Here is a 12,833-nt window from a genome sequence, read left to right on the forward strand (position 1 = left end):
AAATGCAGTGTGTATAATGACAAAATAACCCTGTTCTCTTCTCACGAATAAAACCACTTCACTCAAAACCACAGCCTTCTCTACCAAACGCGAATTGCACCGAAGACAGGTTAAACTGTATGTCACAGCAGGATGAGCGGGTTGGTGGCCGGCCGCCCCAGGTAACCGTTCATGCTCTCTCTTGCCCTGAGGGCAGGAACAGGAGGCTGTTGAGAGATCTGGGGGCCCTGGCAGTGGGGTCCTCTCCGCCTTGCTACGACCACCTTCCACTGAGCAGCAAGGATGCTGTGACAGCAGGAAGATTCTGCCAGGTCCCAAGAAGTATACTAAAAATCATCGTCCAGCTGCCCGCGGGGCTGTCCTAAAAGCTCTTCTCCTTCTCCCGTTTCAGCCCGGTTTCACCTCTGCTGTGACAGTCCCACGTTCTGCGAGACGGAGAGGCCGCTTCAGCCACATGCTCCGAAGGGCCACGAGGAGCCGGCTGGAGGCCTTCCATCCATCACCCCCGCCCGGTGGGGAAAGATACCGGATGCTCAGGGCTTCACTGGAATCCTGCCCGGGTGATTTCAGTGGAAATCGACAGCCTGCAGCCACATCCCTTGTGGGGGAAGTACTGTCCTGGCAGGCAGCTTTGCAGAGACACACCCAAGACGTGTGGCTCAAAGGTCCCTGTAGCTCCCTCGCTCCCCAAAGTAGGGCACACGATGCCGCCTTGGTTAATGGGTCAAAGCAAGTGTCAGAGGCTTTGAGGCAGGAACGTTGGAAAGGACCCCCACGGCCCGTGGCCCATTGGGGTGGCTTCTGATAGTGTCCCCAGCTGCCTTTGCTGAGAAACAGGCCCACGGAGGCCACTGGGCCTGCAGGGACAGGCGGCAGGGTCACCCCCTAGATCGGTACACACACCCCATGGTTGTATTTAATCTGAGACAACACTCGGTCACTGAAACTTCCCAGAAGACCACGTCCATTCCCACACTTCGAAGGATACTGGGAAGGTCATCGTCATGATTCATTCCCAGAGAGACCATCATCTCTGATTCTTTCATGTAACACACACGGGGGTCACTTCGTGTGCCCAGGTTCCTCAAGCCCAAACACCAGCTGAACCAGAAAGGAAGACCCAGCGTGCTTTTCTTTCTTTTTTTCTTTTTTAAAAAGATTTTATTTATTTGACAGGGAGAGAGAGATCACAAGTAGGCAGAGAGGCAAGCAGAGAGGGGAGGAAGCAGGCTCCCTGCTGAGCAGAGAGCCCGACGGGGGGCTCAATCCCAGGACCCTGAGATCATGACCTGAGCCGAAGGCAGAGGCTTTAACCCACTGAGCCACCCGGGTGCCCCGACCCAGCGTGCTTTTCTAGTCACGCACCCTCCAGTGACAAAACCAGCGTGCCACCTCCACCAAGAAAGTCAGAGAAGCATTCTGGCTATTAAGACAGCGTGCTTTTCTAGTCACGCACCCTCCAGTGACAAAACCAGCGTGCCACCTCCACCAAGAAAGTCAGAGAAGCATTCTGGCTATTAAGACAGCGTGCTTTTCTAGTCACGCACCCTCCAGTGACAAAACCAGCGTGCCACCTCCACCAAGAAAGTCAGAGAAGCATTCTGGCTATTAAGACAGCCAGTCCAGATAGCGTGACCTTTCCAGCTTGGGACCCCCAAGGGCAGAGTCATCTGGAATCAAGCCTCTGGTTGGATGCCCTGCGCTTCCCCTCATGGCCCCCTCCTCCTTATCCTGCTCCACAAACCCCCACTCCTGTCCACACAGCCATCCACCCAAGTGTTCCCTGCCCCCGTGAACATCGGGAAAATAGTATGGTAGACATGGTGTGCAGGTAACCCAGCTCTGAAAAAAAAAAAAAGAAAAAAAAAAAAAGAAAATAAAAAGCTCTAATGTGTACCATTTGCCAATTTTTGTGGCATCAGTCCTTCCAGCCAGGAGGACTTCAAGCTCCCCCCGGCTGGTCCCCAGCGAGCCTGGGAGCTTCTCAGAGTCTGGACCCATTGGCATATTCCCGCTGGCTCCAGCCATAGATGGAAATGTGCTTTCTGAGTTCCCTATAGGTATCTGGCACTGGCCCCCACCCCGCATGCCCAAATCCTAACAGGCAAAGGGTGTGAGCAGATCTGCGGTCATGGGCTAACGTAGTTCCCGCTTGGACTGTGAAGAACCCCGGGCTTATCTGATGGGTCCTGTGGCCCGGCCCCAACCACCGCCGAGCCGTGGAAGCAGGCAGCGAGCTGGCTTCCTGGGCCCGCCGGCCTCAAGGCGAGAGCCTTTTCATCTCACTGATCGAGGTCGTGGAAACTTTGCAGGGCAATGATTTGGGCTCTGCTCTTCGCCTAAAGTTTGCTACTTTTGCATAAAAGGAGGGGAAGCTTGTTTTTTTTTTTTTTTTTTTTTTTTCTGGGTTATATTTACACTTCCCAAATCAGAAAATGTCCTAACCAGATAGGACAGGTGGCAACTGGCAACCACAGCTCAAAGCCTTTTTTTTTTTTTTTTTTTCCATTTCTTTTCTGAAACCCCATGTAGAAGGAAAGTTAACGAAATGTCGGTTGGCTGTTTTATAGTCAGAGCTAAGTACGCTCTCAGCAGAGCCGGAACAGAGCAGAACGGGAAATCGGGACAGGCGACCTAGCACCAAAAATGCTGTTTAACTATTTATTCTGGTAGAGAAGAACCCATCTTTATTTCCTTTACTAAATCCGTGAGGTACGATGTGAGCCTGGTGTTTAAATTGTCAGTAAAAATACAAAATACTGGTGTCTACGTGTATAAATAAACAACTTTTCAAAGTGAATGTGCAGCTTTGGCGTCCCGAACATAGAGAGAAGGGTCAGGATCAGTGTCTCTCAACTTTCTGCATCCCAGTTTTTCTGCACATACTCCTTTTTTTAAAAGAAATCCATGGTCAGGTTCCAGGACACCATGACTCTGTGAATGGGCCCAAAGCTGACCGTGTGGGGATGAGGTGCTTGGGCTCGACGGCAAGGCGTGAATCCAGGCGCTCGCCTGGGTAACAGGTGGGGACGTGTGGGGCGAGGTGTGACACCCACGGCTAACATCCTCCAGTGGGAGGGACAGAGTCAACCAAGGAAGGCTTCTCTGCCCCAAATACCAACTACGCCCACAGAGAAACAGTGACCTCAAATAATCCACATGGTGAACCTTAATTTCAGACCCAGCCTTCGATTCCTTCCCCTTCACTTCCTCTCTCTGGGGTCCGACTTGAGAGAGCAACACCACCCCCATTCTGGGCTCTCATTCCGTATATGCCCTGCACGCCTACTCAGTGCACAGAAGGCCCAGGCGCTGGGGCTGCTGACTGAGCAAATCCCAGAGGAGCGCTTTCACCCTGAGTGGTGGCAGACCCTGCTGCGAACATGGAGGGTGGGCTCAAGTATGGCCCAGAGGGCAGTGAGAGAGAGGCCATGAGGATGTCTGGGGACATGCCACAGATCTGGACATGGCTAAGGAGGAGCCCGAGCCCAGCTCCTGGATGGCCCCTGTCTGCCTCCCCAGGCCTCCACTCGGGCTGTTATCATGTAATCCTTCCTCTCCACCTGCTCCTTCCTGTTGGCCTTCAAATACACTTTCATATTTTCCTCTTACAAGTCAACCCATGGGCGGGGCTACCTCCTACCCTCCACCCACTCCCTGGTGCTCCCCGACATTTTCATGTGGGCCTCCGACCCTGCTGAGCTGATTCTGGGGGCCCACCACTCATCTCCCAAAGGCCCCCTTCTCCAGCACAGCTTATCACTCCCACTCTCGGTTATCTTCTCTCCTTATAGCGGCCTCTCCACCATATTTCTTTCTGGAAATTCTACCTGAATCAAAGAACTTGTTCTCTGCCACCTTCCTTGCCTTCTCTCCTAGACCATTACACACATTTATTTCCCAAGACCCTTGGTGTTCCGCTGTCCCTCTCACAGATCCTAGAGCTAGAACTAGCTCTCTCTCCACCTCTCACCCATCCTGCCTTCCGGAAGGCTCCTTGGCTATGGCTGGCCAACAGATGTCAAGTCGGCCCCAACTCCCCATGTGTTCCCATTCCATTCGGGGGAATCACTGCCGTCACCAAAGTGGAGGATGAGCCACTTCACACATGTTCCCAGAGCGAGTTAAGTGGACAAAGACGGTGGCCACAGAAGACAGACATTCCCATCGCCCTGGCTCCTCCCGTCGCAGCCCCTGCACACAGGCACAAATCATGCCTCCATGCCAACTGCCACCTGTGATCTTCGAGCACACAGATCTGGCAGGGTCATGTCCCAGAGCAAGCAGCTTTGTACCTCTCGTTGCCCACCCTCCTCCCTCCCACCCAGCCACTGCTGTTCCTAAAGTCCAACGTGGCTCCCCTCAGCCAGCTGCTCCAATGTCAATGCTGGGAGTCCTCCCTGACCCTCCTCTCCCCTCTGCCCAGTTCAGCCAGGAGCACCTCTTCCTTTGTTACGTCCCTGTCAGTGAGCTCTACTGGGCATGACTGTAGGGCTTCTGGCCCCCACTCCCGGGCCTTGGCGTGAGGGCATCACCCTGCCACCAAAAAGGGCTCTATCTGCACGAATGTGCTCAAATAGACCTTCCTAAGAGTCAGAGCAGCTGAGGTGGAAACAAACACTACGCCATCAGAAACGGTATCTGCACGAATCCCCACGTGAGCTTAGCCTGGGAAGTCCTCCATGGTGGCCCTGCTCCGGGTCTGACCTTGAGAACCTCTATGGTGTCATGGTCACTGGCATCCAGACACAAGCAGGCGAGGACAGGCTGGCCCTTGTGGGACAGAATGGAACCGGGCCTTGCAGGAGTCCGTCATCCCCATGCACACCCTCCTGATGGGTGTGTCTTCATGCTGGTTGGGGGGGTGGTCACAAGGACACCGTCCAGTCTGGCTGGCCTCCTCCTCATCCCTTGCTCTCTCCTGAGACTCGGAGGGTTTTGCTACACTGACTGTGTCCTGCTCTCCTCTGTGCCTCATTTCTAAGGGATGCCATCTTTCCATGTGGTCACCGTATCAGGGCCTATCCCTGAGGTCTGCTGCCAACACATGTCCCAGGCACACATCTGCCGGGTCCTGCAGGACATCTCCCAGCGATTACACTGCAGTAGTCCCCATGGAGGACTGTTCCCGGGGAACCCCTCTGCCCGGTCCTCCCAGGTGGGCGGGTGACCCCTGTCTGCACACAGGGACAGAAATGATGGGAAGCCTCCTGCCAGGGGCAATGAGCCAGGTATGACTGGAGCCAGGGACAGAACCCCAGGCCCAGAGACGCACCTCCAAGGGAACAACTGTGATCTCTTGTCCAATGCCACCCAGAACACACACATACACACACACACACACACACACACCACACCACACCACACACCACACACATGCACACACACCACACACAATATACACATATGCAGCATGCACATACCACATATAATATACATGCACCACATGCTAACACACACCATACACAACACAAACACACCACATGCAGAAACACAAACCACACATAGTACACATATACACACCACACATATACTACATACAATATACACACACCACATGCACACACACCATACCAACACACATTACACATACACTACATATAATACACACACCACATGCATAAACACATACTACATATACTGTACAGATGCACACATCACACACACTATATACACACACAGAGACACACAACACACACATATGCACCACACACTCACATACCACATAAACACACTTAAACACATACCACATACATGCCACATATGCTATACACAAACACACACATATACACCACACATCACACAGCCACAGACACACACTATGGACAAGATATACACAGCACGTGCAGAAACACACACACACACACAGCAGTTTCAATTTCCTCCAAGGAATGTTCTGCATGGTGTGCTGTCCGATCCCACCTGACCACACCAACGCCTGGTGCAAGATGGTCCCGGAGCAGCCCACGGTCTCTTGCTTTCCCTGGGGGAACCCACACACCGTACTGCTCCGCAGGGCGCACGCCTCCCACATGCCGTGGCTGGCCAACAGAGTGGAGGTGCTAAAAAAATAGTAACTTTTAGATGGGAAGCAATGCACCTGCTATGTCACAGCCTTTCTTCCCAAAACCTGACAGTCTCAGGGAAAATCCTTGTTTTAAGGCTACATCTCCTGTTTGGTGAGATGCAGGAAAATGAGAGTCTTTCCAACAGGAATCGTCTTGGTTTGGAAATGTCCTGGTGACAACACGTCCCCTGTCCATGAGGCTTTCCAAGATAGGGGAACCACAAGATGAGTGATGCAGAATTTTACAAATTTCTCCACTCTTGCACAACACGTCAGCTACCGAGAGGCGCGAGGAAACCGACACAGCGAGGGGAGCCAGGATCCGAGGGATACTTGGCTTTTAGTTTTTGCTCCAAGAAAAATACAAAAACCTCAAAGCCAAGACAGCCAGCCCGCTGAAGTCCAGCAAACAGTTTTTGGCTTTGTGCCCGCAAGGACGCCTACCATCCGGGCATGCTGGCGCTGGCGGCAGCAAACGCTCAGATGCTGCTAGATACTATGTCTCCCTAGCTAAAATGGGGTTTATCAGTTCAGAAGAGATGCGTTTCACAGATAAAAACAACTTCCTCTAACTGCTGATTAGATAAGCAGGCTTAGCATCCGTCCTCACAGCCAGCTGCCCAATCTCCAATTAGACCAAGCTCGCTTTCTCTTTCCATCGGGAAGAGCTCTCTGCACCTCCCCCACCCCCACCACTGCGGGCTGCCCAGAAGCGCTCCAGCCACCGGTCTGCCCCACTGCGCCGTCTTGGGATTCTGCCTAAACTTGACCATGAAGGTGACATGTGGTGTAGGAATATCCGAGCGACCCTATGTTAGTCTTCTGAGCCGTCTGTCCTTGAACGCAGGACTCGGTAAAGCGATTTTTACTTTGGTGGAATACATAAAAAAAAAATAATAATAATAATAAAATTTATGTTTTCACATACTTAATCACTTTCCTGGATTCCAGGGAAAGAAAAAAAAAGGGAGAAACAAAATCTAGATTGATTTTTCTTTCCTTTTCCGCCAAGGTGAACCTCACCCTGGACAAAGGATTGAAGAGAGAGACCCCGAGATCAAACCAGTTTAGCTTTGAGAAGGCGACAGCGTCTTGCTGCCAACACCACGCCGTGACACGCGACCTCTGAGAGGGAAGTCCTAAAACACCCCCCAGGCGAGACCACGGTGATCACCTCCCAGCTTGGGGGGCGGGTCCCACGAGAGAGCAGAGGCAAAGAGGAGGCGGTTCCAGAACCGAGTGGGGCCTGTGGATGAGTCTGCTCTCATCCACGTACAAGCCCAGGGTGAATGAAGAGTAGTGAAGACCCAGGGATGCGTATGCGAACTCATCCCAATTATCCAATTATCCGCTGTGGCATGCCCTGCTCAGCCCCGGGGAACCTCCAGTCTCTGGCCTCCTGCTGGGCCAGCTGGGCTGTGCTTGGGGGAGCCGCGTCCCCATCAGTCCCACAGCACTATTATGTCTCTGCTCCAGGTCAGGACTACGGACACCTGCACCCGCAGGGAGCCCAGAAGGAAGATGGGGAGGGCACTGAAGAAAGGAAGAAAATAACAAAGCTTTTAGTTTTACTCCCCTGCGCCCCCGGATGCCAGCCTGGCATCGTCGTTCCTCCAAAGCCGCTGGCCCGCGGAAGGAACCCTAAGTCGTCCTCTGCTTCCCTGGCCAGGCTGCCGTGGTAGGGCACGTCCGTGTGCGGCTGCCTTTAGAGGTCACCGAGTACAAGGTCTGCGCGCAGCAGTTTCACACACAACCACTTCAGAGAGGTGAGAGCGCTCTCATTTTTACAGCGACCACTTCAGAAGTACAAGCTTCCATCCTCTTAAGTAGACTGAATCCTTCCCCGCCTGTAAGTTCTCCTCGGAGTCTAACTTAGGGCTTCAAGCTGCACTTCCGAGCTCGGGCCCAGAATCGGGCCCAGAATCGACCAGAGGCCTCCCAAGGTTGCTCTGGCATCTGCTCCCCATCCCTCCTTCCCTCTCTCTTTTAATCCAGGGGGCTGTATTTCCACACGGTGAGGCATCCCCTCAACGTGGGGTGAAGGCCACCTGGGAATAGCCCACTGTCCCTATAACACCACCATCCGTTACAGGTGGCTCATTTCTACCACTCCCGCCAGTATGCTGGAGACTAGGGTTGAGGTTCCACGTGTCTACACCTGGTCTTAAGGGCTCATGGCTTTTCTGAAGCATCCCTTGTCTCTTAAAGCAGACAGGGGAGGGGTCTGCCTTGCTAAAGATTTCCCACCGTCTGGCATCTGGCTGTTTGTCCTTCTGCTTGGGTCTGGCAATGGCCTGAGCTCTCCATTCAATTTTTTTTTTTAAGATTTTATTTATTTGACAGAGTGAGCAAGTGTATGTGAGAGAGGACACAAGCAGGGACAGAGAAAGAGGGAGAAGCAGGATCCCCGCTAAGCAAGAAGCCCGATGCAGGGCTCGATCCCAGGACCCCGAGATCATGACTTGAGCCAAAGGCAGATGCTTAATGACTAGAGACCCCAGGTGCCCCCCAAGCTCTCTATTCTGATCCCTCTCTTGTGGTTTGCCTATCCCTGGGATCAATTTCTTTATTATTATTATTAATATTATTAATAAATTGCTCTTCCATATTAAGAAATGTGCTCCGCACATTACCTTTTTTCTCTCTCCCTTCCCTCCAACGAAGCCCCAACAGATGCCCTCACCCCTTATCTCCTGCATCTTTGAAAGCCCTATTTTGCACAAATTGCTTTCTTTTTCTGCCTTTTACTGTCCTTTTCCCACCTGCCTTTGCTGCTCTGTCTTCAGCAAAGTGTGTTTCTCTGTTTTCACGTGACCCTGGAAGCCCTTCTGCAAGATGAGTTTCGCTGCTGTTGCGAAAATGAGGAAACGGGCTCGGTGGCAACAGTCTGGCCAGAGGCGCCCGGCTGGGAGAGGGGCTGGGACGTGGCCCTTTTGAGTCTGAGCTGCATCTTCTCAGCGTTGCCTTCTCCCCTGCGCCACCAGCCCTCTCCATCTCTTTTCTAGGACCTGTGCTCAACAAAGGCACTTGTCTACGTGCTTGACTACTTCTGGGCAGGGAGAGGCTGCTTATGGTTTCCTGTTGTCTGTCCTCTGACGCTCCTCTGCTCTTCTGCCTTCTTCCCACGGAGCTGAGGACACATAGCTTCAAACGTGCCTCCCCGTCCTCCTGGGGGACGACTCCCCTGCCTTTCCCCACTGTCTCCCATTGCTCTGCATACCTAATTTGTTTAATGTTCCCTATGATGGGCCACTTCCATCGACACCAACCACCGCACACGAATGCTAGCTGGTTTCCCTGGAAAATCCCCAAGGATGGTTTCTAAAAATTCATCTCCAGGAAGCACAGGTGACGTCTTGATGGCTCTTGGGACACGGGCTTCTGGGATTCTCTGTCTCACTGCCCCGTTCCTTCAAACCCTTCTCCTCTTGCCTGCTTGACTGTCTTCTGTGCTTTTGCATTTCTGGACCTCCTGGCAGAGACCCATCGCCCCTTTGGCCCTGGCCCCTCCAAGAGAGCGCTGGCTCCCCGAAACAGTGTCTTGCCACCCGCTGCAGATGGCTTTCCACGCCCGCCCTACGGCATGGCCACGGCTTTACAAACTCAGCAAAGAGGTTTGTCAGGTGTTTTAAATTTTGTAATTCTGGAATTTGTTACAACCTTTATCCTACAAGGAGAAGCGGAAGCAAACCTATCCCATCGCAGGCAGCCTCGAGGGAGCACCGGCCGGAAGCCGCAGGGAGTCACGGAGAAGCACACCCCCTGCCCCCGGCTCCATACCACACCTACCCCGGGCTCATTGGCACCTAGAGCTCAAGCCTCAGCCAAGAGACCCAGCCCGGGACGCAGTCAGCAGTGCCCGCCAGGGGCCTGGTGACCTCGCCCCAGCGGAACCTTTCAGGCCCTGGCGGCTGACAAGGGACAGTGTACCTAGAATATTCTGAAGGCAGCTACAGGGAGCACATACTGACCGCCACCAAGCGCCCTGCGTGCTGTCCTCTGCTCTCCAGGAATCAGGCGACTTTCAGTTCTCTAAAGGACACCCATCACCACCAGGGCTCACGGGCTGCAGGGCAGCTCTGGGGATGTCGGGGAGCGCTCCCTGGTTTCCCCCACAATGAACCCAGAGTCCTAACGCTGATGGCTGGGCTCTCGGATCACTTGAGAGCTTAAGTGAGCACATATTCACCTAATTTCTTCTGAGCACCCCCGCCATGTCCCAGGTGGGTCATGAGCCCGTGCTTGCTGCCGCCCAAAGTGCAGAGAATAGTACCCACGTCACTGGTGGTTTCAAGGTCGGATGAAGGAGACAAAGCAGGGCCGCCTGACATTAGCCATTCATGCGCCACCTTTGCAAGCTTTTATCATATATGTGCACCCTCACTGCCTAAATAGTTTTACTGGAATCTGACTTTCTACTTTGTGTAAATGTGTCTTGAGAGGCAGTGTAACAGTAGCATGGTATATGATATACCAGAAACACTTGCAACAAACGCAAGACAGTCTTAAAAATAAATGCATTGATGAAAAGAAGCACGCTCTTGTGTGTCCCAACTCTGGGAACCCCTGAAATGACGTGTGGAAAGCAGAGTGGAAAATCCAGAAGTGTGTGTGTGTATCTGTGTGTGTGTGTGTGTGTGTGTGTGTATTTTATATATATATATATATATATATATATATATATATATGAAAACCCTTATACCCAAAGTTTCACTGGTTTCTAAGACATGAAAACACAGAAAATGAATTTCTTAGTTACTACATCAGGATGTCCTATAGAGACAGAGCTGTGATGGTCTTCATAATGAACCCTAAGAACGTCACACGCATCGCCCTCCTTGGCTGTGGGGGCTCACACCTGCCCCACACAGGATCCATCCCACCTCGTGACCTCTGCTCACCCTTCATGATACACTTTTGTGCACATAGGTGGCTCTCAGTGTCACCTTTTTTTTTTTTTTACTTTAAAAAAAGAAAGAGAAAATAGGTATTCTAAGGAATTGCTGACTCATTATCTCATGAGAACATGGTTTAAACGTGTGAAACTAGTCTTTGAGTTAGAAATCAAGTCTCATGTTGACTCTGTGACCTTGGACATTTCGCTGAACTTCTTGGGGACTCCGTGATAAAGACAGCAGACCAGGTTTTGCAGACATGACCTGTGCTGTGCACATTAACCCCGGGGAGAGGCTGCAGGAATGTACGTACCTACCTCTGGATGGAAAAGGGGTGCGCACAAAGGCATTTTGACATTTAACCATTTCTATCCCTCGAATTTCATACTTGGAGTTGCATTTGGCATTGGAGAAACACGGCCGAGTGGGATAACATAAAACGGACAGGTCTGGCTTGCTCTAAACCGAAGCTCTAAAACAAACTTGTTTTTCCAAAGCACATAAAATGGATCATTTTCACTACCTACAATCCATAATATCACATGTTCCTGCAGCACCGAGGGGATGGGAGACGTTCTAAGGATGCGCCCCCACAGTGGGGAGTTCTTCCCCTCCGCCATGTGGTCCCCATGTGGGGGTGTCACTCCTCCGTGACGCCTCTCTAACCCCCCGCACACCAGGGCCCCACTCGGCTGCTCTTTATCTCACATCTCCTTCACATGGCGGTTGAGGAGAAACAGCAGGTCCGATGATCTCACCCCCCAACCACTGACTGTGGAAGGATATGAAGGGACTAAGGTGTTAATGGGCACAGAGCATGCGATAGCCCGCCAACGGGACACCCGGACGGCCGACTCACCCACTCCTCTCTCACTCTTGGAGCTCTGCTGTGCGCCGGACGTGGTGGAGAGGTCTTCAGGGACCGGCATGGGCTCGTCCCCATCATCGGGGGCGTCACTCACTGGAGGGCTTTCCTTCCCTGAGGAAACAAGCAGCAGCTTGAATTTCTAAGGCTGTGGTCGCCTACAGCACGGGCAGCAGGGACCCTGCACACAGATGCATTTAGCTGTATGTTATGTGTAATACGCAGTGATTATTTAATCAGAATGAACAGTGGTCGTCGGACATTATCATGGTCACTTTTCCATGCCAAGTGACCAAACTCCCACAATTTTGTTTATGATGTCCGTGTCATACCCCGTTGCATGGCTACTTCAGGATTTATTTAAATCCTTTTTTAATTTTTTAATTTATGTTGTTTCCAATCTCTTTCTCTGTTAAGCAATACTGTGACAGACATCCTAGTGGCCAGCCTCTGCCAGTGTTCTTAGTCAGGTGTTCCGGAAGTCTCAAGAGTGCGTCAAAAGGCACCTATGTTATTTTTTTTTAAAGATTTTATTTATTTATCTATTTATTTATTTGTCAGAAAGAGAACACAAGACGGGAGGAGAAGCAGGCAGAGGGACAAGCAGTCTCCCTGCTGAGCAAGGAGCCCGATACAGGACTTGATCCCAGGACCCTGAGACCATGACCTGAGCTGAAGGCAGAGGTTTTAACCCACTGAGCCACCCAGGCGCCCCAAGCATCTGCCCTTGTAAGTCTTACCACCCCTTATCCCACATTTTTTCCTCCAAGATGGTCCAATCTACCCCCCTGTAAGTGGGCTTTGTTCCACCTTCAGACTAATTGTTATTCAAGGTCTTCTGACCGGTTATCTTGCTCAGAGCTCTACATTCTGGGTCTGCTCCCTGCCCTTTAAAGACCCAGAGAATATTCTGCTAGTGGCCCACTTTGATCCAACCAGGTGGGAAAAGCAAGCTTGCAAAGAGCAGGAATGCGGAATCTGAGGCCTCCTGGGGCCACGATTCCTT

The 12,833-nt window shown here is 52.0% G+C and overlaps 1 protein-coding gene across 3 annotated transcripts in view; it reads right to left on the reverse strand.

Moving 5' to 3' along the window:
* The window catches only part of IKZF1 (IKAROS family zinc finger 1), a 93,615-nt gene that overhangs the window by 60,984 nt on the left and 19,798 nt on the right, over positions 1-12,833 (reverse strand). For all 3 annotated transcript variants that reach the window (XM_044245700.1, XM_044245699.1, XM_044245698.1), the window contains exon 3: positions 11,822-11,941. In XM_044245700.1, coding sequence (XP_044101635.1) covers positions 11,822-11,941 — 120 coding nt within the window. The remainder of the gene's footprint in view (positions 1-11,821; positions 11,942-12,833) is intronic.

The sequence above is a fragment of the Neovison vison genome, chromosome 4 (assembly GCF_020171115.1).
Source record: "Neovison vison isolate M4711 chromosome 4, ASM_NN_V1, whole genome shotgun sequence".
Lineage (NCBI taxonomy): Eukaryota > Metazoa > Chordata > Mammalia > Carnivora > Mustelidae > Neogale > Neogale vison.